At 40.9% G+C, this 27195-nt stretch overlaps 1 protein-coding gene across 13 annotated transcripts in view; it reads right to left on the bottom strand.

The window, feature by feature from the left end:
* Nucleotides 1-7103: 7103 nt before the first annotated feature.
* The window catches only part of CEP63 (centrosomal protein 63), a 57972-nt gene continuing 37880 nt past the window's right edge, over nt 7104-27195 (bottom strand). For 8 of the 13 annotated variants that reach the window (XM_047736456.1, XM_047736422.1, XM_047736475.1 and 5 more), the window contains 9 exons: nt 24028-24261; nt 21851-21990; nt 20676-20813; nt 17858-17972; nt 16788-16985; nt 14440-14526; nt 10763-10968; nt 9456-9732; nt 7104-7500 (listed from right to left, as the gene is read on the bottom strand). In XM_047736456.1, the coding sequence (XP_047592412.1) occupies nt 7342-7500; nt 9456-9732; nt 10763-10968; nt 14440-14526; nt 16788-16985; nt 17858-17972; nt 20676-20813; nt 21851-21990; nt 24028-24261 (1554 nt within the window). In that variant the 3' untranslated portion in view covers nt 7104-7341. Of the gene's footprint in view, nt 7501-9455; nt 9733-10762; nt 10969-14439; nt 14527-16787; nt 16986-17857; nt 17973-20675; nt 20814-21850; nt 21991-24027; nt 24262-27195 lie in introns of those variants that run through there. The other 5 variants (XM_047736485.1, XM_047736465.1, XM_047736492.1 and 2 more) reach the window with 3 other exon arrangements.

The following is a 27195-nucleotide window of genomic DNA, read 5'->3' on the forward strand; positions in this document are numbered from 1 at the left end:
CAAAATAAAAAGATCAGGTGATGCCTTCTTAGTCTACAAATGAGAGCTCACTCAGGAGGTCACAGGCTGAATGTACAAGCCACCTAGAAACCTTCCCATCCTTGCTCATGGTCCAGGACTTGTTAATATGAATAGGTTAGGATTCCATGCTGGGCGGAGGGCCTGTCAGCCAGGAGGGAGATCACTGGGGAAACCACTGGACTCCTGCCCAGCCACAGATCTGTTGGGTTATAGGGGGAACTGTGCACACAGAGTATATGCTCCTGCTGGGATCAGGCTATATATTCCACCATGGTTGAAGAAACTAACTGGGCGGCGCCTGGGGGGCTCAGTTGGTTAAGCATCGGACTCTCAGGTGATGAACTCAGGGTCATGGTACCAAGCCCTGTGTCAGGTTCTATGCTCAGTGGGGAGTATGTTTGGGTTTCTCTCTCCCTCTCTCTCTGCCCCTCCCTCTCATTCTCTCTCTCTCGCTCTCAAATATTTTTAAAAAATAAATTCATTGGGACGCCTGGGTGGCTCAGTTGGTTAAGCAGCTGCCTTCGGCTCAGGTCATGATCCCAGCGTCCTGGGATCAAGTCCCACATCGGGCTCCTTGCTCAGCAAGGAGCCTGCTTCTCCCTCTGCCTCTGCCTGCCATTCTGTCTGCCTGTGCTCACTCTCTCTCCCTCTCTCTCTCTGATAAATAAATAAAATCTTAAAAATAAATAAATAAATAAATAAATTCATTAATTGAAAAAAAAAGAAAAAGGAAACTAACTGGTAGAAAACACTTCTTGTCTTGTTTATGGGATTGAATTTGGAGCTGAGGACCTAAAATATGCATTCTAGTTTCCAGAAAGATTCAGGGACTGATGAGTTGTTTTAGTACATGGTATCCATCAGGGGCAAGGCAAATCCAAGAGGTGGCCTACCGAGAAGCCCTCATTGCTTCCCGAAGCCAATGTCGTGGGAATTAGAACAGCTCTGGGAACCAACAACTAGCTTAGCCACACTAGATGCCTCCCAAAGGAGTGGCTGTTCCATGAAAGCATTGGGCAAACTAGTGTCAAATGGTCTTAGCTCATCTGGGTTCCATAGCTGAAGAAATGAGCCGGTTTATGTAATGGATCTGGCTTTTCTTTCTCTGTTTTTCCCAGTCATGCTTGGAGAGATATTGGAGGATTTGCCAAGCAGTGTTAGGGCACAAGTCCCATATTCACACACTCCCCCATCATTGGTCTGTAACGCTCTCCGAAACGTTCTGTACGCAGCCCTCCTCACCACTGAGGTTAGTGCCAAGCATTCCTGCAGCCCCTCCATACGAGATACTGAGCCAAGAAACTCTGCCTGGCTGGTTATTACGGACTTCAACTTCGCTGCCAGGACTCTCAGGAATGCTGGAAACTGCTCCCCTCGCAGGCAGCACAGGAGCACACTCTGCAGGAGGAAGGGCAGGAGACTCGCAGTGCGCCCAGCTCCTGCCAAAGCCCTTGCCCACATTATCTTGCAGTGAGGAACTGCTCCTCTCACAGGTAATTCCGCTCACGGAGCTTGGTCACCCCTTCTCTACAGAGGGCCACCACGGTTACTCCTGAGTGTGAGCACGGAGTGGAAACGACGAGACTTTGGCACGCGTGTGCTGTACATGCGGTGATGTAGTTTGAATATAAACTTGAATTTTCTAGGCATTGCTACGCATCAGGGAGGCTTTTTTGAGTAACAGCTTTAGGAAGATACAATTCAGATACCATGTACTTCACCCATTTAAAGTGTGTAATTCAATAGATTCGGGAGATGTTATATTTGGGGGTGGGCAACTGTCATAAACCTATTGTAGAACATTTCAGAATCCTCCCAGAAGAAACCCCTTACCCTTTAGTCTTCAGCATCCCCCAAACCCTCCCTCTCCCTGCCCCTAGCAACCATCAGTCTACTATCTGTCTCTGCAGATTTGCACATCATAGCCGCTTCATATAAATGGAATCATACATATGTGGTCTTTCGTGACTGGCTTCTGTCACATAGTAGAAAATTCTCAAAGTGGTTCAGTGTTGGGGCAGCAGTACTTCATCCCTGTTTATTCCCAAAACATATTCCACTGTCTGGATATGCCATGTTTTGTATATGGGCTCACGGATTGATGGACATTTACACTGTTTCTACTTGTGGCTACCAGGAGTAACGCTATGAACATTCATGTGCTCCTCTTTGCGTGGACATGTGTTTTTGTGAGCCTGGACATACACCTAGGGTTGGTACGGCTGCGTAACGGTAACTCTAACTTTTGGAGGAACTGTCCAGTTGTTTTCCAGAGTGGCTGCACCATTTTACTTTGCCATCAGCAACATATAAGGGTTCCCATTTCTCTGAGTAAGGAAAGGGTTCCGGGAGAGATGGGGGCCCTTGACTAGGCTCTGAAACAGTGAACAAGCGATCAGGGAATAGACTAGACCACCAGGCCTCGGATGTCAGGGAGCATTTTTCTTTGGCGGCGGCAGTGTAATCACAGAAAATGACCAAACCTCAAAGAAGTCAGCCATTAAGGGTGTTATCGATTGTCCTTGCTCAGACCAAAAGGGAGCAAGAATCTCAAGGCCACAAGCTCGCTGGTCTAGTCTTCAATAAAAGACTGGCCTAAAAACCCTCAGCGGCAGCCCATTCAGAACCACTCTCGCTCTAGAGAGCTCGCTCTCTCCTTTCTGTTCTCACCTTCACTTCATAAACCTCCACTTCACTCTTTTGTGTCTGCAAGATTCACTCTTCAACTCGGTGAGAAGAGAACTCCACAAGCCTGTGACATTTCCACATCCTCATCAACACTTGTTATTGTCCATCGTTTGTATTACGGTGGCTGCAAAGTAGGAGCGCACGTGGTTTTGAGCTGCATTTTCCTGGAGACTAGTGAGGCAGAGCATCTTGTCACATGATTTTTGGCCATTTATAGATCTTCTTTAGAGAAATGTCTATTCAGATCCTTAACCCACTTTAAAATTGGGTTATTTGCCTTTTTATTATTGAACAGCCTGAGGTTCCAGTGACTATTCAACTACACTTTAAAACTTAGCCCTAATACGAATTAGTTGGACTCCTACAATTTTGCATCTCTCCCCAGAAAACAGAACACAGTTCTGGGAAAATTCCAGTCCCTAAAGTGGTGGTTCTTCTAAACTGGTGGATACTCTCCGACAAAAAAACGGACATATGCAAATTTATCTCTATCAGGGAGTTCCTGGGCCTTCCACCATTCAAGCACTGCCTTGATAAGGCTATTTCTTTTTGTAAGAAGAGTATCTACTTACTTCTGATTGTACTGTCCACTCATTTGAACCTAGCCTTAATGGGCAACACAAAATGCCCAAACTCTCGGTTCCCACAGAAGAAGAGTGAACTGGTTGTCAGATTATCGAAATCACACTGTGGAGAAATAGCTTTTATAGAAGATTGCTTTGACGGCCCGCAGCCCATCATTTCTCTAAATTTTCCCCTGGGTCAGGCCAGACTGCGAGAGCTTTACACCATCCCATCTGGGACCGCTGTAGGGTCTGATTGCTCTCCAGCCTTTGCCATCAGCCCTTACTGAGGCCCGCTGCAAGGAAGCCGTACAGATGCTCTCATTCTTGTCAGCTGTAGGAGCTCTCCTAACGCTCAGACAAGCAGCCAAGTGTTCATATACACTCTCAGAGAAGTTGTGCTTCTCCTGAACCCATGGTCTGTTTTGATCTTGTGGGCACCATCAAGCTTTTAAGTAATGTCTCTTTTTCTGCTTTTGTCCTTAAGCAGCTCAGAGGTGAATCTGCCGCCTGCCCTAGCAGCTGAACTAGAGGTTAGTTTGCAAATGGACGTTTACGGCTCTCGTTTTCCCTTTGCCTTGATTCCACTCTTCATTTCTTTTTAGTACGTTTTGTATCCTATCTCAAACGGTTTCTAGAACAAGTCAACGAATCTCTTCCTAACCTTGCCTTTCTGTACTTGACTGCCATTCATGACAACTGAATGCTTATGTGTTTCTTAATGACAGACTTATTTCACAGTTATTTTTCTCACATGTTACTTTTAGTTTCCAGACTCAGGGGTGTTGTGCAAACAGATTACCATCACCCATAGTTTACTAGGTGTCATGTGTCTGTGTATGAGAGGGAAGGTAGAATTTTTTTAAGTTGAATAGACATAATAGAAACTGTATTTTGGGGGTGCCTAAGTGGCTCAGTCAACTAAGCATCTGCCTTCGGCTCAGGTCATGATCCTGGAGTCCTGGGATCAAGCCCCGCACTGGGGTCCTCGCTCAGTGGGACACCCACTTCTCCCTCTCCCTGTGCCAGCCCCAACTTGTGCTCGCTCCCAAAATCTTAAAAGAAACAGTATATTTCTTTGTCTATTCAACAAAATATTTTCATAGTGCTTATTGGGCCAAATACTGTGCTATGTACTTTACAAATACTGATCTTCACAAAAACCCTAAAAGGGAGGTATGATTTTCATTTCCCCTGTTTTATAGGTGAGAAAGTTGAGGTATGGGGGGGGGGTTAATTAACTTGCCTAAGGTCACACAACTAGTAAGCGGTAGAGCTAGGATTAGGAACGGGGTTGCCTGCTTGCAGAGTCCACACTCTCTACCTCTACCTAGGCTCAGCCAGAGAGAGCCGGGGCTCTCAGGTCTTGGGCAAGCCACTTAAATCCTCACCATTGTTTTGGAACAGTGACACCCACTGCCTCCTAGACTTATTGAGATCAAAGGAGGCTCCATGGAAAGGCAGCATCCCACTCACAGTAAGAACTCAACTTTGTCCTCTTCAGCTAAAATCTGCATAGAAATCCAGACCAAACTTCACAGAGAGTGCTGACCAAGAGGAACGAGGCAACTGACCCAACACAACATCATCTGTAAACACCAAAAGTAGATGAGAGCCCCCTTACCATTCCGTCTCATGGGAGTATCCTGATTACAGAGATTCTGTAAAACGTGTATTAAGAAACTAGCTCAAATGTAGTCTGACACATTTTAGTATTTGGTATATCTTTATGAAAAATGAAGTTGGGAGATTAAATTACAATCAAACATTCTGACAAATCTAGATTGTTTCCCTCAACTTTAACAACACGGTGGAAGTTTAAGAAGTACATAGTACCTCAGGATTCCTTAAGTATCTCCAGCGACTCGAGTCTGTCCTTGTTCCTCCTAGTCAGCATGAGCCATGGAAATTTGGGGCTGTACCCTACGTATTATAGATGGAAGCTTGGGACAGTCTGAAACTCAGAAATCCCTGCATACCGATCCAGATAGGTACAATACTTTTAGAGTCTGCAAAGCCCTTTCAGAAATGTTTTTTCAATAAATCCTCTCCACCCTGTGAGGTATCGTCCCCATTTTGCAGGTAAGTGCAATGAAGCCAAGAATGGTAGCGATTGTTATCTACTGAGAAGTCACTCAGTATCTACTATGTGTGAGGCAGCACCCTGGATGTAGGCAGGACCTTGCCCCTGCTTTTAAGAAGTCTTTGGGAGAGACAGAAATTAGCATGGTGTGGTCAGTGCTTTGAGAAGGGCACACACAGGGCATGCCAAGAAATGAGAAGCTTTCTTAATGGTCAGGGGCAGTCTCTGGTCGGGCTGGGGGAAGGCCTTGCCGACAAGACAGCATGGCCATGTGAAAGTATGGGAAGAGCAGGCTGACCCTGGGGGCAACACATACATAGGCACGAAGGGACAGCGTGGTGCATCTGGGGAAGGACATTTATCCATCAGAGCACTTGCACAGGGCCAGGCTTGTGCTGGGTCATGAGGTCCCCACCACAAACCAGACAGGTAACGTTCTTGCCCTCAAGGAGCTTATGGGTAAAAACAGATGATAAAAACATAAATCAAAGGGCCCCTGTATGCTCAGTGAAGCATCTAACTCTTGATCTCAGTTTAGGTCTCAATCTCAGTGCTGTGAGTTCAAGGCCCGTGCTGGGTTCCATGGTGGTCATAAAGCCTACTTAAAACAAAACAAAACAAAACAAAACGAACAGAAAACCAAAATCAAGTAACAGAATGATTTCAGAGTGGGGAGTACCATAGAGGGAATAACTCAAGGCAGCGAGCTAGAGAAACTGGGAGAAGCTGGTCAGAGGTCTCCTCAAGGTGAGACAGAGTGCACACCTGATGGCAAGAAACCCGAACCATGGGTGAGGCGAGAGAGGGATTCCAGGCACACGGCAAGGACAAGGACCCTAACAGGCTGAAGCTGGCTGCACTGGAAACATAAAGGAGGGCAGCATGGCTGGAGCACCGTGGACGAAAGACGATGCACTGCACGAGGCAGGCAGGCCCCGTGACCGAAGGCTCTGTAGGCTCTGGGAGGTAATTCAGTGTCCTTTTGAGTGCAACAAGAAGCCTCTGAAGGGTCTCAAGGGAGGCAGCGGCGACACCATTCCACTTACTGGGGTCAGGAGAGGAAGGGATGCTAGGTAGGAGGCTCCTGCCAGCATCTAAGTGAGAGACTGGGTTAGTCTGGACAGGGTGGAGGCACTGGAGGAGAGAAATGGCTGCATCTGAGAGAGGTTCTGGAAGCAGAACTAAAAGGACCTCCTGATGGCTTGCACAGGGATGCACTGCCTGTGCCCCTCAGATGCGGGTGTCCTTCAGCACCCCCGGCCCTGCCTTCTGCTCTTCTCTCCCTACACACTCTCCCTGGGGACCTCATCAGGTGGACCTCATCAACTCTCCCTGGTTTCGAACACCTTCTGCCCACTGAGACCTTCGTCTCCCCTTTAAAGATCTCAGAAAGGCAGAGGCCAATCATTTTCATCTGACGCTCCACAGGCACCCTATACCTAAAACCAGCCCGTCCCCTCCCCCCACCTCTCTCTTATACTTACGTTTGGAGCAAGAGGGGACTTCCTGGCAAAATTCTTTTGCGCCTGTGCATGCTAGCAGCCCGGCTGGCTAGTAAGCAGCAAGGCCAGGCCATTGCCCTGGATTTGGATCGGTCTGCCTCTGAAATCCAGGCTTCTACTACATACTTCTTACTTTATCTTCAACTTGTATCATAAAATCTTTATTTTAATTAGTCTATAGCTAGTCACATTTAAGTCATCAAGAGAAAATATCACTTTATAAGAAATATTAATGTGAGAAAAAAAAAAGGCTAGCAAAGTGGTTTATTCTTACAAGTAATTGCTGGAAAAAGTTCTTCCGACAAACCAGTGCAGCGAAAATGCCTCAGAGAAGTGTCGGTTTTTCAGGTTTCTTCATAACAGTGTTAGGATGTCTCGTCTTCAGGTTTTTTGTATGTTCGTGCTGTGTAGAGCTGCTACTTCCGGGTGACAGTAACTCTTCCGGGTCTATTTTTATTTCCAAGTTTGTGATTTTTTTTAGAGGCTACTTTAGGGTCGTGAATTGTTTCACTGTCTTTTCACTCTCTCTTTTAAGTTCTTCAATATGGGCATCCAGGCGCTCTAGAATATGATGTGACCTCAGCTCCTCCTCTTCCAAAAATCTGGTAGCTATTGAACCAAGAGGTGATACAGGCAAGGGACACTGCAGGAGAAACCAATTTTGACATACATAAGTTGAACAGTATGCTTCTCACATATATTTTCATGCTATTTTCTAACCAGAAATGTTAAAATGTGACTTTTAGAAAACTACTTTTTCTTCTGAAGAGATATTTCTTTTTATCCTAATGATAAAACTAGTAAAGAGGAAGGAAGAGAGGGAGAGAGAGATGGAGGGAGGGAGAGAGGGAGATGTCCTGGAAAAATTAATATAGACCTCTTCCTTTCTGACCCAAATTGTATAAATGTAAAGTGTTAAATAAATAAATTAGTTATGGATCTGAAGAATATCTGCTTAGGCTTTGTAAAAAGTACACATATAGCCTTTAATAGCCTTTAATACCCCAGAAGAGAGTATACTTACTGTCTGTTACTGTAAATTCACTTTTAAAATCTGAATATGTTACTTCGATTTTAAAGTACAACAAACTACTGATAACATATTAGATACCAAGTGAAATCAGTACTTTCCCACCTCCAAAACCTCAGTCCATAATCCCTCATCTGAAACTCCTGGGCCATGGTGTTTCAGAATCCAGAGCTCATAAAGGGAATATAGGACACGTACAGCACACAGTCCTTCCTCGCACACAGTCATTATTTCTAGAGTCACCTCAAACAATGAGTTACTGAATAAAGCATCACTGCTCCTTGGGGAAACACACACACACACACACACACACAATCATCCTAAAACAATTCATCCTGGTAGAGTCAATTTTCTTTATTTTACCAAAAGAAAACGAGGTTCAGACTTGCCTGAGGCCGTTCCACTAGTGGGTGCCAGAGCTGGGATTCCAACCCTGTTCACCAGGCCCCAGAGCCCACGCTCCTGATGCTACACTGTGCTGTCCCCACTTCCTCCCCAGTCTGGTCACCTCTGTGAGACAGCTGGACAGAGGGCAGAGTGCCACCTTGGCCAATCTCAGCTGGGAATGCACAGGTCTGGAGATTCAGATTTCTCACAGCTCTGCGCACGACCACAAATGACCATAGGAGTCCCTCAAGTATTGACAGGGGGTTACAAATAGTTTAGTAAGTAGGCAATTCACAAACACAGAATCCATGATTAACAAGGATCTACTGTATTACCTTATCGGAGTCTGAGGTAATGTTCCATAATCAAACATATTGATATTTCTGAAGTAAAATGCTAGTAGAAATGTTAAGTAGAAAAATAAAGCCTACACATATTACCACATCTGTTTAGGTCAGGTCAGGTTTTAGAGCCAACTAAGTTTTGTGCCAAATGTAGGATGTTTTTGGATTTCAGAATTACATGTAAGTGAAGCAGAGACTTATTTTAAAAAGGAAAAGAGAACCTCTCCATGGACTTGTTGGTACACTGAAAAGTCACAAATACTGAACCTCCACAGGTGTGGGACCACTAACTGGGGAGGGCAATGACTGGCCGGAGGCGAGTTTCCAGTCTGCACGGCAGCTGCAGGAACATGAGGTCAGCACAGCGTCGCCTTACGTGGTACTGAATCCGTGCTCTGGCTGCGTCAGACCACTTCCTTCCTCTGCCTCCACCCACCCTTCTCCCTTTCCCACAGCTCTTCCCTTTCTTTTCACTGTCCAGACCTCACGACTATCCTGGCATCCAGAGACACTCCTTGAACTAATCACTCCAATTACAAAATTGATCTTCTCTTTTTGAAAAAGGGAGGAAAAGAATTTCCAATTAGGGTTACAAACAAAGGCATGGCTATTAACTTTCAGAACTAAGATGTACTTCAAAAAGTAATCACAGCTGAATGGGTCTTCGCAAGCAAAATCCTAAGACAGAAATACATGAGAAAAATACAGAGTAGTTGAGATAGAGAACTAGTAAGAAAGGAACCAACACACCCCCCTCACCCTCCTTTATCCTTCAAATAAAAACTAAAACCAAACTAAACAGACTTAATAAATAATAAGATGAGAAAGTTTCCATACCGAAGACATAAACTCCTCTTGGTCATTTATACTCTCAGAGACAGTGTCAGAATAATTGGCTTCGTTTGTATCTAGCACTGAAGGCAGAGAGTTAGTTTTGTAGAGAAAGTGAGAAGGCAGAGAAACGGAACTGCATGGGGTGATCTGAGAACTCAGGGGGCTGAGGACCCCAGACATGGGCTCTATACTATCCAAGGCTTGTCGTCTCGGAGAATGAAGACCTGTTTTGTAGTGCTCAGTCTTCATTCCATCATGTCTGTACGGGCCATAGGTTGGCCTGGATAGCAGATTAGAAAACAGAACAAATATAAATTGTAGTGACTTTTCCCTTTTAATACAGAACTGTCACAGGAAGTTAAAATAAAGGAACTTAAAAATAAAGGAACAAGCTAACCAGTTTAAGGCTGTAATTGATAAAATGAGCAGCCCACTCAGACCCCCTGTTCCTCCCATCCATTCAGGCCCACATCCAATCCCCGCTGCCAGGCCCCGGCCCTCATACATGGACAATACAGTGAGAAAGACAAGCTGCCAGAGTCATCTAGTGTGTTTGGTGCTAGGGCAGAGGGAACTACTGTACACAGGGGACCTGGTGTCAAGCTGGCAGTGGAAGTGAGGCATCAGCACAGGCTTTGGTAGGTCGGTAGGAAAACACTTGAGCCATATAGTAAGAGCTGAAGCCAGGTGGGTTTTCCTGGAATGCTGACTTCTTATGGTAACAGCTTATAATTAATTGACCAAAAATACAAAGGAAGCTTTCTTAATATAAAAAAGCCAATTCTGACTTCTTATGGTACCAGTGGGGGTTCGAGTGGGTGGGAGGCAGCATGGAAAGGTTCAGGGGAGGGAGGACACTGTTCATATATACGTCCAGAGTGTGTGAGACTCAAATCTGAATAAAAGTGCTTTATAGGGACGCCTGGGTGGCTCAGTTGGTTAAGCAGCTGCCTTCGGCTCAGGTCATGATCCCAGCATCCTGGGATCGAGTCCCACATCGGGCTCCTTGCTCATCGGGGAGCCTGCTTCTCCCTCTGCCTCTGCCTGCCATTCTGTCTGCCTGTGCTTGCTCTCTCTCCCTCTCTCTCTCTGACAAATAAATAAATAAAATCTTTGAAAAAAAAAAAGTGCTTTATAACCCTCCTCCAACACTTTGTGACTTCATAGTAGCTTTACTTGTCTACACTGTACTTAAGAGTCAAACATAGAGCTGTTTGAGGAAGATTTAATTTCTGTGAGTCTAAAATTACTCTCAAAGAAATGAGAATTATAATGGTACACATCTTAAGTAAACTGTGAAGAAATTTTACTTGAACTCTGTGTTCTTGAACTCAGGTGCTCTGCCGTGTATCGGTTTAAAGATCCTGTCATGGTTTTTTTTGCACATCTGAGTAGAAATTTCCAGCTTAGACTTAGTATCCATCAAATCTTTCTGTAGTTGTTGATTTTCAGACACTAATTTATTTAATGCCTCAATATAATTCTCCTGGAGGTCTGCTAGTGAAATCTCTTTTGCCTAATAAAAAAGAATACTAGAGTTACTTAATTTGTAAAGAATACTTGTGATCTGTGATACCGCTGGTGGGAAATTACTTTTTTTTTTTTTTTAGTTGTAACTAGTTCATCTATGGCTTTGCTTTGGTTAAAGTGACTATTTGTGATTGGGCCCCTCCCTTATGAGAAAACAAGTGTTTCTTACAGTGAGTGGGGGTGGAAAATGAGGAGCACGATGGGCTTCCCTGGTGTGCCAAGGAAGATCTAAGGAGCTAGAGGGAGGCTGGAACTCAGAGGGCGGAGAGCTATAAGAGAGAATCAGAAACAGAAAAAAGAAAGAAAATAGCAGCATGGGTTCTTCCAGAGCATCTATGGAAGAAAACTGAGAGACCTAGTTCAAAGAAAGACATCTGAACAGACGGTTAAGAAAAGGAATTCCAGCTGGCAGGGACAACTTTTAAATAAGTACTCTCTGGTCTTAAGGACTTTTACTTAACATCAGCACCTGTTGTGGTACGAGAAATCAATTTGAAGTACACAGCGAGACAGCATTCAGGTGTAAGGTAGGTGATACTATTCTGATCTGGTCTGGGTTCTGTGATCCTGAATTTTGCTTTTCTAGGTGTTTCCTGGTAATACTACCTGAAAACACAGTAGTCTAGACCATTTGTGTTTTCTCTAATGATAAAATATTTTGTTAGCATTCTGAAAAATTATGATAATTTTCTTTGGAATTTAATATGATGTTTAGCTTGATCTTTTCTATAAAGAATTTTCTGATAAGTTGGTCGAAGTAGTTTAACAGAATTAAAACATAAACTTTAAAATGTAGCCTTCGACTATCTGTATACCAGTAGTGAGAATAAGTCACAGAATTTTTTAGTCAGTTGTCAATGCCAGTTAAAATCTCAAAAAAAAAAAAAAAAAAAACGGGGGGGGGTGGGCAGGACATAAGAGTAAATGAAAAACTACTGTGAATTTTTTAAAGGTGGCAAATAATTTTACCAGAGCTACTGTTTTCATTATTAAAATAATTAGATTATTTCATTAAAATAGTTATTTAATCCAAACATCCATTTGTAAAAGTAATTCTACCTTCCTAGGTGGTAAAATGAAAAAAGGAACTTTCTAAAAATTATTCTTCATACATACAACATGTTCATACTGTGTGTAATTTCAAAACCAGAGGAAGTTTAAACTGCTTGATGGGATTTTGACCAGTTAGGGTCTGATGTTTGATGTCACTGAATATACATTTTTTATAAAAGAAAAAAAAAACAGTGCTTTACTTTTGGCAGGCATCTTTTAAAGTTTTCTCAAATTAATTATTTTATTAACAATTTTAAAAAATTAATGTGAGAGGTAATATAAAAATTGTGTGCCAAGCACATGCTGGGCTGTGTGAAGAAAGGACAGGATTATCACTGTTAGATGGGGATTTCAGGAGAAATTAAGCTCAACAGAATCTCTGGTCATAGTCTGGTTTAAGAACCCCTGAGGGTTCCCAACTCTTAAATATGAACAGGTAATCACTGCATAAGATAAGATTCTCTCAATCAGGTATTGCCAGACAAATCCTGAGCCTTTTGAAGTTTCTGTGGTATAAATCAAGTTGTTCCTTGGCTTTCTCCATACTAGCTTCATATAGGCTTTACAGGGGCAAATAAAATCTCCTTCTTTCCTTCCTTCCTTCCTCTCTCCCTCCAACGTCCCCCTTACAAAGGGCTTAGCTGCTCTCTCCTCTCCTCTTTTTCCCTTCCCTTGTTGGTTTGCACTTAAAAAAAATCCTTTCATTACAGTGTTAGAGGGATTTGGGAAGGAGCAAGATTAGATGCATATTTTCATCTGCCACCTTAAATGACATAATATTTCATAGTATAGACAGCCACAGATCAATCATCCCTCTACAGGTTAACATTTAGTTTACTTCAAAATTTTGTACATTGCAAATAACACCAAAATGGCTATTTCAGCACATTTGCTCCTGTAGGATGGATTCTTTGGGAATGCAAACTGATATGACCTTTCTGGAAAACTACTCTGCAATAATTATCAAAATCAGAAATGCACATGACCCAGAAGTTTATAGGCTATATATACTTACAAGTTTAATGGATATTGCTAAATTGTCCCCTAGAAAGGCTATACCAATTCACTTTCGCATTAACAGAGCACAAGAGCCTGTTGCCCTGTATCCTCGCCAATACTGGCTATATTCATTTTTAAAAATCATTGTCAAGCCAGTTAGCAAAAAAGTATTTACCTATTTAGTTTTGATTATTAGGGATGCTGAACAGCTTTTCTTGTCTACTGGATTTTTGCATTACTTCTATGAATTATCCCTGATCTTTGTCCATTTTTCTACTGGATTCTAATCTTTTAATTATCTTTCCAGGAAATCCTTATATTAATATATTAACTTTTGTCTATTTATAGATTGTTTCCCCCAGTCTATTAGTCTTTTTTTATGGGGTCTTTTGCCATCCACAAATTTTACATTTTAATGTTGCAAAATTGTTTATGTTGTAAAATTCTTTATGGTTTTATGATGCTAAGAGAATCTTATTGTCCCAAAAGATTATAAAAACAGTCCCCAATATTTTCTTTTACTTGAAATAAAGTGTTCATTTAACGTTTTGCACTTTTTTCCACTGCAGCCTCCATAATCCATGATTGTGAAATTAAAACTACTTAGTAGTGAATAGGGGTGTTGTATGGCCATACGTCTCTGGGGCACAGAGTCTCTGGAAATGCAGAGAGAAAAAATTTCTACAATCTCTGAGCATTTGACCTACATTAAGAAGAAATGGGTCAGAACAGATGGGTCATTTTGCAAATTATAAAGATTTTATAACAAAATAGCTGAAAGGACAGCCATACTGTTTATGAGCTCACTGTTAACTAAGCACAGTCTCCCCGTTTCACAGGAGCTGATACACACTACTCATGCTCCCCTACTAGTTCACTCTCAATCTCTTACAGCCAAGAATTCTGACTCATCACTGCATCCGTCTCATTACCTATGAAAATACTTTGAACACAAAAGATTTCAGAATATTTGACTAAATGAATTATATCTTACAGAAATATAATTAAGGGCAAATTATATAAAAGATGATATACTTTATAAGAAAAAGATATTATGAACATAATCATTGTAACAATAATAATAATAGCACCTAACGTGAATTGTGCACTTACTAAATGCCAGGCACAATGTTAAGCACTTTATGTACATGCTCCCTACTAAGATCACAGACTGTACATGTATTTTGTCATATATATAATATATAAAGATCTGCCAGTTGCTGAAGTGGGGAGTGGTATTTTGCTCACTGCCATCACTGTCTTGACTTCTTTTTATTTGAGCAAGTTTCTGCAGAAGGATCATTCCACAATTTGATCTTCACTCTCTCTTTAAAATGTCAGTATTTACAAAGTGATTTTTTTTAAAGGCTTGGATAATAGATAAACTTAAGTTTCTATTACGTACCTCGTGTAAACCCAATTCCAATTTCATCACCATTTCAGAGAGATGATGATTTTCTAACTTGAGTGACTCCATCTGTCCTAAAATCTCCTGAGAAGGGAAAAGCACAAAAACAAACAAATATATCAAATGCATCTACAAAATGTTTCCATATATAATTTTCCTTAGGCAAAGATGCATTATTCATTTATAGAAATATATTAATATGTTAATAAACATATAACATATTTATACATATAAATATCTTTCTAAAAAGATTTTTTAAGGGCACCTGAGTGGCTCAGTTGGTTAAGTTCCTGGGATAGAGCCCTGAATCAAGCTCCCTGCCTGGCAGGGAGTCTGCTTCTCCCTCTCTCCCTCCCTGCCACTCATGCATGCATGGTCTCTCTCTCAAAGAAATAAAATCACCAAAAAAATTAAAAAATAAAAAGATTTTTTAAAAAGATGTGTCAAGATGTATTAACACACATGTATTTAAAATATAAGATGAATGAGTTCGGGGCACGCAGGTGGCTCAGCCGGTTAAGCGGCGGACTCTTGATTTGGCTAAAGTCACAAACTCAGGGTCCTGAGATCGAGCCCCACATCGGGGCTCTGTGTTCAGTGGGCTGTCTGCTTGAGATTATCTCCCTCTCCCTCTCTTTTGCCCTTCTCCCTGCTCGTGCTCGCTCTTTCAAACCAATCAATCAACCAATCTTTAAAAAAAAAAAAAAAGATGACCAAGTTCCCTGGTCAATCCCTCCCACTCTCCAGTGTTAGCCTCCTCTCATGCAGCTTCCACCTCCGACATCATAGGGACTGCACTCCTTTCACAAGAGACTACAGACATACCTTGGAGATGTTGCAGGTTCAATCCCAGAGTGCCGCAATATAGCAAGTATCACAAAAAAATGAGTCAAATGAATACTTTGGTTTCCCCGTGCATATGAAAGTTGTGTTTACACACTATAGTCTATTAAGTGTCCAATAGCATTATGTCTAAAAACAATGTATGCACTTTAATTTTAAATACTTTTTGGCTAAAAAATGCTAACCCCCACCTGAGCTTTCAGCAGGTTGTAATTACTGATCACAGACTACCATACAAATATAGTAATAATCAAAATGTTTGAAATCTGCGAGAATTACCAAAATGTGATACAGAGACATGAAGTGAGCAAATGCTGTTGGAAAAATGGTGCTGACTAACTTGCTCATCACAGGGTTGCCACAAACCTTCATTCTGTGAAAAATGTAAAATCCGCAATGCGTAATAAAGCAAAGTGCAGTAAGACCAGGTGTGCCTGTGACTTACTCTCCCTCCTTACTCTCCTCGGCTGGTCTGCTCCACCATTCCCACTTGAAACAGTCTCCGGCCTTCTTTGGTTTACTGCTTCCTTTGTGAAAACTATCTAGTTTTCTTCCTCATTGCTACTTTTTTTTTTTTTTTTTAGCTCTATTCTAATGCCTTTTTACCCTAAATGAGTAGTTCCCCAAATGTGGTTCAATCTCTGTCTTCATCTCTATGCTTTCTCACCACATTTTTTAAGTCTCTCAGGGTGTTTCAAATGCCTCACCCTGATTCTAACCTTGAACTCCAGGTCTTCTGTGGAATTGACTATTAGGTATTTCCTACAAACATCCAACCTTAATCTCAAAACAGTGTCTGTTCCACCAGCTTCCCTATTTTGTGATACTTTCAAACAAACTCAGTATCTTCCCTCACCTGCTCCCTATCTTTTCTCTCCTGCACTAAAAGGCATCACTTTCTACTCAGTTGCCCACATTGCAATCCTGAGTGACATCTTCCCCTAATTCTGTCTAACTCGCCCTCCCGGTCCAATCAAATGCAAAGCCCAGTCAATTTTACCAGCCACATACCTCAGAATTCCTGCATTCCCCTCGACTTTCCCTGCCCACTGCTAGAGCCACCACCTTACTGCTCTAAGAGTATCTGAGTGGTCTCTCTGCCTCCTTGCTCACTCTCCGTATCACAACCAAGAGAACCTTGATGCCTCCTTACAGCCATTCCCTACTGGCTTCAAGAGAACACTAAGCCCTTCCCATGCCAGCAGGGCCCGTTGGAAGCCAGTCCCTGCTTCTCAGTTCCCTTCCTTGGGGCACTCACCCATGTGTATTCCAGTCTGTTCCAGTGAACACATCACACTCTTGCCATGCATGACAAGACACAGCCTCTTACTCTGTACCCCCTCTCCCCTCCCCACCAATCCTCACAGAATGCTTGTGAACCAGCACACCTCAGCCCACTGCAGGAGTCTAATAAAAATTTGTTGAATGAAATACTGTGGAAATTATATTTATATTGAATTCAATCTTCAAAAATACTTGAAGAGTTTTTATTCAAGCTTCACCTTGTGTTCTACGGCTTTTGCTTCTGCCTTTTGTATCTCTGCTTTGAGTCGCTTTTCCATGTCAGAGGACGAGCTTTTGGTGGAAGCAATAGTGATGTCTCGCTGGTGTAACTCTCGAGTTAGCTGTGAGATTTCCATCTTCATTCCTTCTAATGCCGAACTGTAACTTTGTTCAGCCTGTAAAATCTGTTCTTTCAACTACAAAGAAACAGAAAGGAAAGCATAAAGAATAAAAAGAAAGCACACAGACAGATAAATATGTCAACAGTTAAAATAATAGGGCAATTTTTACCTTACCCCAAGACATGAATTTTTTCCTTAATTCAGTCCGCAGAAAATTAGCAATTTACCAAGCTGTATGTCTACACTGAAGGTCAGATGGCTACACCCACAATAATTTATTAATCTGAAAATGGGGAGAGATGGTTTATTCGAATGCTGAGAACCTAAGTCCATGCGCACATTATTTAGAAGACAGCACCTGTGCCCTTCATTGTTTTTTTTTTCAGTGGCAAAGCTAAAAATTTTGTTTATACGGCTTCCTTGTCCATAAAAGACAACAGAAAGGCAAGAGGAAGAAGGAAACTACAAGTAATCTCAAATAAGTGATAAAAATTACAAGTCAACAAACACACCAGCTGGGGCCCATGAATGCAGACAGCGCTGCACACCTCAGTAGCCAACGAGGATACTGAGGACACCACGGCACAGAATACATACCCACAACCACCTTCGGTCTATGAAAATATTAAGTGCTCATTCATATGAAACCTTTTTGAAAGCAAAAGAGTGTAAATCTTTTAGAAAGTTTTTCATCAAAACATGTTTAAAATAAAGCTTAGAGTTCAGAGAGGAGAGGCTTCAACTACCTCAAAAACGCTTCTATGGCATCCCTGAGGATGACAAAGACTTTCCCTAAGCACGCTGTGGGTGCATGTCTACTCCCGAATATCAAGTGGCTCCTTGGACCACATTTTTCTCTCATTAAATATAACTCCTGTGACCTTCCAACCCACAGCTCAGTCCACTAATATATACAACTTGGCGACTGCAGACAGGCAGATTTTTACCTTCTTAATCTCTGCCCTGTACTCATTGTTATGTACTTCCATCTTCTTCAATTCTTCATATTTTTCCATCAGTTCTTGGCTCAGTTGTTTACATGTTGCACTCACAGACTCCAAGCTTTGTATGAGACAAAAATATGATCACATACTTCAAACACCCTGAAGCCCACAGGTTCAATTATCTAACTTACCTTTTGGTGTCCAAGAATTATCTTAAATAGCACCTCCCACCCCAATTTAAAACTCATTTCCAATTTCCTCATCAACAGAGGCAACTAAATCCAATTCAAACTTTTGGGGATATTTTTCATTTCTGTGTTTATCGACACCCTTTGCCTCTGCTTAAAATTTAACTGGTTATAAAATTCTGAAGATTACAGCAACTTTACCACTTTTCTCTTAAACTGGACAGGAGTTACCATCCTAATTCTAATCTCTACCATACTTAATTACAATTCCAGCCTACACATAGCTTCCAACTTGTCACCCTTACTTAGGAATCAATCCCTCACCAGATATGAGAACCTCAGGGGCACCATAACTCTCAGATCTCACCACTCATTTCTGCTAATAAAATCCTTTTGCTCCTTTCTCAGGGAATATTTTGTTTAAACTAAACAATACAAATAAACTATTTAATATGGGTTCCTTTTTCTTTTGATAAAAAAAATTTTTTAAAGACATTTTTTATTACTGAACACTGGTTATTACTGAACACTGGTGTTTATTTCCATTTATCTCAATTTTACCTATTTCCCAATATCCTAGAATGATCGCTTATTTGGTACTAAGTACATTAGTACACTGTGTCAAACACTGAGGTAGAGAGAGAAAAAAAATCACAGATAGTCTTGTCCTAGATACTGATGGGAAAACTGGGGCTTAAAGAGGCTAAGGGTGTAAGGTCACACTGCAAGTCAGAAATAAGAAGTAGGTCCTTAGAGTCTGATGGGAGCACAGTAAAACATACCCACATGTAAGATATTAAAAAGTCAATCAATGGAAAATCTATGCTAGAAAATGTAAATTTCAGTTCCAATGTCAAAAAGAATAATAAAGTTTGGGGCAGTTAGGTGGCTCCGTCTGTTAATCAAGACTCTTGATTTCAGCTCCAGTCATGATCTCAGTGTTGTGAGATCAAGCCCCATGTCAGGCTCTGCACTGAGCGTGCACCCTGCTTAAGATTCTCTCTCTCCCTCTGCTCCTCCCCGCAGCCACTCACAGACTCTTGCTCTTGATGGCAAAATAAAATAAAGATAAAGAAAATAAATTTTAAAAATAAACAAAATAAAGCAAGGGCTTTATTTTATTTATTCTAAAGTGTACACACCTGGGGCGCCTAGGTGGTTCCGTTGGTTAAGCATCTACCTTGGCTCAGGTCATGATTTCAGGGTCCTGAGACTAAGCCTGGCATCAGGCTCCCTGCTCAGTGGGGAATCTGCTTCTCCCTCTCCCTCTACCTCTCTCCCCAGCTGGTGCTATCTCTAACTCACTCTTTCTCTCTCTCTCAAATAAATAAAATATTTTTTTAAAAAAATAAAGCATACACATCCACCTCAATAATGATAACCAAGAATATCTTAAGTCTTTCAAGGTGCAAAACAAATAAAGCAAAAACGGTGTCTGCATGGTATTTAATATATAAAGAAAATAACTGGTGGTTTCCAAAAACAGAAATAATAAGAAAAAAATGTAAAACTTAAAGATAAACTTGAAAGGGAAAAGGGCAAAATGCTTGTTGTTTGTTTGCCTAAAGGCTAACAGTTCATACATTTTTAAATCTTTTACATACAGAAAACATTAGTTTACAAATAATGACATTTCATGTTTAAAACAAATTATCAAACTCTCCCCAGTCACAGAGTTTAGAGGTATGACAAACAGAAGTTCACAAGTACGATGATGGAACAGGTGAGCTGGGTATGCTCTAGCATAGCTCGGGATTCAACCAGCACCAAGGAAACGATCAGCAGCACTTCGGAACAGAAGGAAGAAGCACCATGTGCCTAGTGTGCCCTCGCTGAGAGCGGCTCCAGGGAGATGGCTGGTACAGGGCAGAGTCTAACTGGAAACGTTCCACACAGGTAAAATGCAAAATTAAAATTGGTATAGTCAGTATAGAAAGCTCTTTTGAAGAATCTGATTTTTTGAAGGAGAGCAGAGAAATGTGGGAAGAACTTGCCAGGGATACAGGATTCAAGGAGGGTTTAAATCTTTTCCCAATATGGGAAAAGATTAAAACCTACTTTATACCAGTGAGAATGATTCAGCAGAAAGGAAGAACTTGATGATGTAAAAAGAAAATTAAAAACTGTGCAAACAGGACGATAGTGAAATCTTAGGGGAACAGACATGTCATCTATCAGCTCATGTGTTCTAACAGACTATAGGCACATATGCAGGCAGACTGGTAGATTTGGTGGTAGAAAAATTAGGAAACTCTCCTTTCACTGCTTCTGTTTTCGTGATGAAATAAAAAGTTAGGCTATCTGTGGATGCTAGAGAAAAAAACACTTATTTTTTCGCTAAGACTATTTATTTAAAGATTTTATTTATTTCTTTGAGACAGAGAGAGCGAGCACAAGCAGGGAGAGGAGCAGAGGGACGGGAAACTGCCACCAAGCATAGAGCCTGGCATGGGACTCCATCTCACAACCCTGCTATCATGACCTGAGCCAAAATCAGGAGTCGGTTGCTTAAGCAACTGAACTATGCAGGTATCCCTTCACTAAGACTTCCATTAGTTTACTTTATCAATATGATGATCAAGAATCATTTTTAGCTACTTGAACATTCTTGAAATGTGTATGTAATTATCTACCTGCCTTCCAAACGAGTCACCTCTGCCTGCAGAAGTTCTTCACTACTGTGGGTGAAATCCAGATGGGACAGCATGTTGCCTAAGTCCCCCTGCTCTTGCAAGGTGTACCTCCTTTCGGCCTGTGACTCCTCCAGTGACCTAAAGACAGAGGAGGGCTGTTAAAGACCTCTGATCTTCGCAAATAAAACAATGCACAATCAGTTCGTGTTTCCCACTTGTTTTTGGTAATGAAACTCTTCGGAACTCTTCGGCTTGTCTCCTGCTTCAGGAAAAGAACACTTGGGAGAATAAAGAGGCGTCAGATGATGCTTCCCAAAAAAGTCAGCAGCAGTTAACTCCTTTTTCAACTGAGATTTGGCCTGTTTTTCAAGGAAAAAGGCAAAATGACAAAACTTTTTGTTTCCACTTGATACACCTTGAGCCAAAAAAGCTGAAAAAGTTACAGGAAAGTTCTGGCAAGGACAGAAATGTATACCAGACTTAAATCAAGCGAAAGGAGCAGAGTTCCTTCTATTACTCTCCACTACAAGCCTCACGGAAATAATTCCTATATAGAAATACAATGAGGTGAAGGATATTTTTAAATGAGCTATCTCAGTAGTTGCCTTATTGATGATGTTGATGACAAGCAGCCACTTGTCATGACCTAGTCCACCAAGAAAGGGAGGCATTCCAAGAGACATGGACTACAGTTCCTTCCACATTTGGAGTTTTACCAAGAGTACAGATTGACCAAGTGGTTTCTACTTTCTAACATTACAGTCTTTTCGTTAGGGACCCAAACTGGAGGCAGAAAAAAATTAACCACACAAAATTGTATAACGCTATAAAAATCTAACTCAGAAATTAAAGGTGAGGGGCGCCTCGGTGGCTCAGTGGGTTAAAGCCTCTGCCTTCGGTCCTGGGATCAAGCCCCACATCGGGCTGTCTGCTCCGCAGGGAGCCTGCTTCATCTTCTCTCTCTCTCTCTCTGCCTGCCTCTCTGCCTACTTGTGATCTCTGTCTGTCAAATAAATAAATAAAATCTTAAAAAAAAAAAAAAAAAGAAATTAAAGGTGAATAAGAAAACCCATAATGTGATCAAACACAAAATTATGAATATATAATAATATTAAAACTGGTGCTCAATGCCAAAACTCCAAGTGGATGTAATTAATATTGAAGATTAATTATACCTTACAGTCTCTAGTGTGTGTTGAGTGTCAGTTGGCTTTAACTTTGCCTGTAGCTTCTCCTTTTGCATTCTTTCCTCATGCATGCAATTTTCTTGAGACTGAAGTGTTGCTTTCAATTCTCTCTTTTCTTCCTGGAGAATCTGAAAAATAGAAAAAAGTCAGATGTTATTACAATTTTTCTATTTCATGAGAAAAGAAAGCCAGGGAGTCAGACTATAACAGATACAATATTAATAAGGCTATCAATGTCTGATCCATTAGCTAGGGAATATGGAAGAAACCACAGATTCTCGAACCTAGTTCGAGGTTAATTTTCTTTAAGTTCTTATTTAAATTCTAATTAGTCAACAAACGGTGTTGGGAAAATTGGACAGCCACATGCAGAAGCATGAACTGGACTACTTTCTTACACCATATAAAAAAATAAACAAGAAATTAATGAAAGCCCTAAATGTGAGACAGGAATCCACCAAAATCCTAGAGAACACAGGCAGCAACCTCTTTGACCTTGGCTGCAGCAACTTCTCACTAGACACACTGCCAAAAGCAAGGGGAAAAAGGGCAAAAATGAACTACTGGGACTTCATCAAGATAAAAAGCTCTTGCCCAGCAAAGGAAACAGTCAGCAAAACTAAAAGGCAACCCACGGAATGGGAGAAGATATTTGCAAATGCCTTACCAAATAAGGGGCTACTAACCCAAATCCATAAAGAACTCATCAAACTTAACACCCAAAAAACAAAAAATCTAGCCAAGAAATGGGCAGAAGACATGAAGAGACATTTTCTACAAAGAAGACATACAAATGGCCAATAGACACATGAAAAAATATTCAACATCACTCAGCATCAGAGAAATACAAATCAAAACCACAACAAGATACTACTGCACACTGGTAAGAATAACTAAAATTAACAACTCAGGAAAGAACAGATGCTGGCGAGGATGCGGAGAAAGGGGAACCTTCCTACACTGCTGGTGGGAATGCAAGCTGGTGCAGCCACTCTGGAAAACAGTATGGAGGTTCCTCAAAAAGTTAAAAATAGAGCTATCCTATGATCCAGTAATTAGAGTACTAGGTATTTATCCAAAGGATACAAACATAGTGATTTGAAGGGGCACATGAACTCCAATGTTTATAGCAGCAATGTCCACAATAGCCAAAATAAGAAAGCCCAGATGTTCATCAACAGATGAATGGATAAAGATGTGGTGCACAAGCACGTGCGCACACACACACACATACCCACACACCCCGGAATATTACTCAGCCATCAAAAAGAATGAACTCTTGCAATTTGCAACGATGTGGATAGAGCTAGAGGGTATTATGCTAAGCAAAATAAATCAGTCAGAGAAAGACAAATACCATATGATTTCAGCCGTATGTGCAATTTAAGAAATAAAACAGATGAACATAGGGGAAAAGAAGGAAAAATAAATGAGATGAAAATTGAGAGGGAGGCAAACCATAAGAGACTTTGAACTCTAGGAAGCAAACTCAGGGTTAGCTGGAGGGGAGAACGGTTGGGGGGGGGAGGGATAGTTGGGTGATGGGCATTAGGAAAAGCATGTGATGTAATGAGCACTGGGTGTTATATGCAACTGATGAATCACAAATTCTACCTCTGAAACTAATAAAAAGATAAATTTAAAAAAATTCTAGTTAGTTAACATATAATGTAATATTGGTTTCTGGAAGAGAATTCAGTGATTCATCACTTACATATAACACCCAGGGCTCATCAAAAGTGCCCATCACCCAATTATCCCCTCGCCCCAACCCACCTCCACTCCAGCAACCCTTAGTTGTTCTCTATCTTTAAGAGTTTCTTATGGTTTGCCTCCCTCTCTTTTTTTGCCCCTTTGCCTATGCTCATCTGTTTTGTTTCTTAAATTCCACATATGAGTGAAATCATGGTATTTGTCTTTCTCGGACTTATTTCACTTAGCATAATACACTCTAGTTCCATCTGTGTCATTGCAAATGGCAAGATTTCATTCTTTTTGATGGCTGGGTAATATTCCTTTGTGTGTGTGTGTGTGTGTGTGTGTGTGTGTGTGTGCACGCACACTCCACATCTTCTTTATCCATTCAATTAATGGACTTTTGGGTTATTTTCTCTTAAAAACATGCATACACACATTTCACTAACTATAGTAATTTTAAAACAAACCTCTAATAGTTTTTCAGATTCCCTCAATTTTTCTTCTTTTTGCCGCTGCTCTTGCATAACAGTCATATTGGTTCCAACCAAGTCATTGACCCTCATGGTGAGGCGCTCTATTTCCAACTCATTGGCACAGATAGTATCATTGGCCCGCTCCAGCTTACTGCTCAGGTGTTGAATTTCCGACTGGCTGGACAGCTCCACAGATTCTAATTTTTGTTTCCGATTGACAAGCTGAGCCTAGAAACACAGATTACCAATAGACAGAAGTGAAATAATAAAAGAAGAATTGATGAATAAGGAAGACTAAAATAAAGTGAGTTTTACTGCCAAAAAATGTAAAGCATTAGCTTATTTATAATAACCTACTCATGACCCAAAAAACCCATTCATGATGAAAACTGGGACTAGAAGGGAACTTTCTCAATTTGCTAAAGATGATCTAAAAAAAAAAAAAAACTGTACAGCTAACATCATACTTAATAATGAGAAACTCAAAGCTTTCCCACTAAGATCAGGTACAAGTCAAGGATACACTTCTCACTACTCCTTTTTAATATCAACTGGATGACCTTGCTAATGCTATAAGGCAAGAAAAGGAAATAAAAGGTATACAGATTGGAAAGGAAGACACAAGCTGCCTTTGCTCAAGGATAACATGATAGTCCATGTAGAAAATCTGAAAGAATCAACAACAAATAACTCTCCTGGAAGATTCCTCAAAAATTAAAAATAGAACCCTACCATCTAGCAATCCCACTATTGGGTATCTACCCAACAAATAAAAAACACTAATTCAAAGAGACAAATGCACCCCTATGTTTATAGCAGCATTATTTACAATAGCCATGCTATGGAAGCAGTCCAAGTGTCCATCAACTGATGAATGGATAAAGAAGAGGTAGTATATATACACAATAGAATATTACCTATGAAAAGGAATGAAATCATGTCATTTACAATGACATGGATGGAGCTAAAGAGTGTAATGCTACGAGAAGTAAGTCAGAGAAAGATTAATACCATATGATTTCACTCGTGAGTAGAATTTAAGAAACACAATAAAGAAGCAAAGGGAAAAAGAGAGAGAAAGAAACAGACTCTTAATGACAGAGAACAAACTGATAGTTACCAGAGGAGAGGTGGGTAGGGAGATGGGTTAAATAGGTGATGGGGATTAAGGAGTACACATATTGTGATGAGCACCAGCTGATATATGGAATTGCTGAATCACTATGTTGTACACCTGAAACTAGTATTACACTGTATGTTAACTAACTGGAATTAAAATAAAAACTTAAAAAGAAAAAAAAACCCTCCTGGAATTAATAAGCAATTATAGCAAAGTTGCAGGATATAAGGTTAATATACAAAACTCAATCACTTTTCTATATACCAATAATGAACATGTGGACTTTAAATTAAAAACATGGTATCATCTATATTAACATCTAAGTATGAATATAACTAAATAAGTACAAGATCCATTTAAAGGAAACTATAAAACTCTGATGAATTAGATCAAAGAACTAAGAAAATGAGGAGAAATTCCATGTTCATGGATAGGAGAACTCAATACTGTCAAGATGTCAGTTTTTCCCACTGTGATCTATGGATTGAACACAATCCCCATCAAAATCCCAGCAAATTATTTTATGGATATTGGCCAACTGATTCTAAAGTTTACACGGAAAGGCAAAAGACTCAGGTTAGCCAACACAATATTGAAGAAGAAGAAGAAAGAAGTTGGAGGAGGAGTGCCCGGGTGGCTCAATGGGTTAAGCCTCTGCCTTCGGCTCCGGTCATGATCCCAGAGTCCTGGGATCGAGCCCCGCATCGGGCTCTCTGTTCAGCAGGGAGCTTGCTTCTTCCCCCACCCCTCTCTGCTTGCCTCTCTGCCTACTTGGGATCTCTCTCTCTCTCTGTCAAATAAATAAATAAAATCTTAAAAAAAAAAAAAAAAGAAGTTGGAGGACTGATGCTACCTGACTTCATGATTTACTATAAAGCAATGATTATTAAGACCTCAAAATAATTGGTGAAAGAAAAGAGAAACGGTTTAATAGAACAGAATAGAGAGCCCAGCAATGGACCCCTATAAACAGAGTCAACTGATCTTTGACAAAGGAGCAAAGGCAATACAATGGAACAAAGACAGTCTCTTCAACAAATGGTCCTGGAACAACTGGACAACCATAAGCAAAAAAATAAATCAAGATAAAGACCTTCTACGCTTCATAAAAATTAACTCAAAATGGATCATAGACCTAAATGTAAAATGCAAAACTATAAACTCCTAGGAGATAGCATAGAAGAAAACCTAGATAACTTTGGGTATAGGAATGCTTTTTTATTTTTAAGATTTTATTTATTTATTTGACAGACAAAGATCACAAGTAGGCAGAGAGGCAGGCAGAGATAGAGGAGGAAGCAGGCTCCCTGCTGAGCAGAGAGCCTGATGTGGGGCTCGATCCCAGGACCCTGGGATCATGACCTGAGCTGAAGGCAGAGGCTTTAACCCACTGAGCCACCCAGGCATCCAGGAATGCTTTTTTAGATACAACACAAAAGACATGAACCCTGAAATAAATAACTGATAAGCTGAACTTGATTAAAATTAAAAACTTCCACTCCCTGAAAGACAGTATCGAGAACAACAACACAAGCCAGGGGCTGGGAGAAAATATTTGCAAAAGACATACCTGATAAAGGACCATTATACAAAATATAACAAGATTAAAACCTAAGAATAAGGAAACAAACAACTCCATTAAAAAATGGGCCAAAGGGGATGCCTGGGTGGCTCAGTTGGTTAAGCGGCTGCCTTCGGCTCAGGTCATGATCCCGGCGTCCTGGGATCGAGTCCCGCGTCGGGCTCCTTGCTCGGCGGGGAGCCTGCTTCTCCCTCTGCCTCTGCCTGCCACTCTGTCTGCCTGTGCTCACTCTCTCTGACAAATAAATAAATCAAATTTAAAAAAAATAATAAAAAAATAAAATAAAATAAAAAATGGGCCAAAGACCTGAAAAGACATCTCACCAAAAAAGATATACAGATGGCAAACAGACATATGAAAAGATGATCTACATCATATGTCACCAGGGAAATGCAAATTAATACAATAATTACGCATTTATCAGAATGACCAAAATCTGGAACAGTGATGATACCAAATG

The sequence above is a fragment of the Lutra lutra genome, chromosome 1 (assembly GCF_902655055.1).
Source record: "Lutra lutra chromosome 1, mLutLut1.2, whole genome shotgun sequence".
Classification (NCBI taxonomy): Eukaryota; Metazoa; Chordata; class Mammalia; order Carnivora; family Mustelidae; genus Lutra; species Lutra lutra.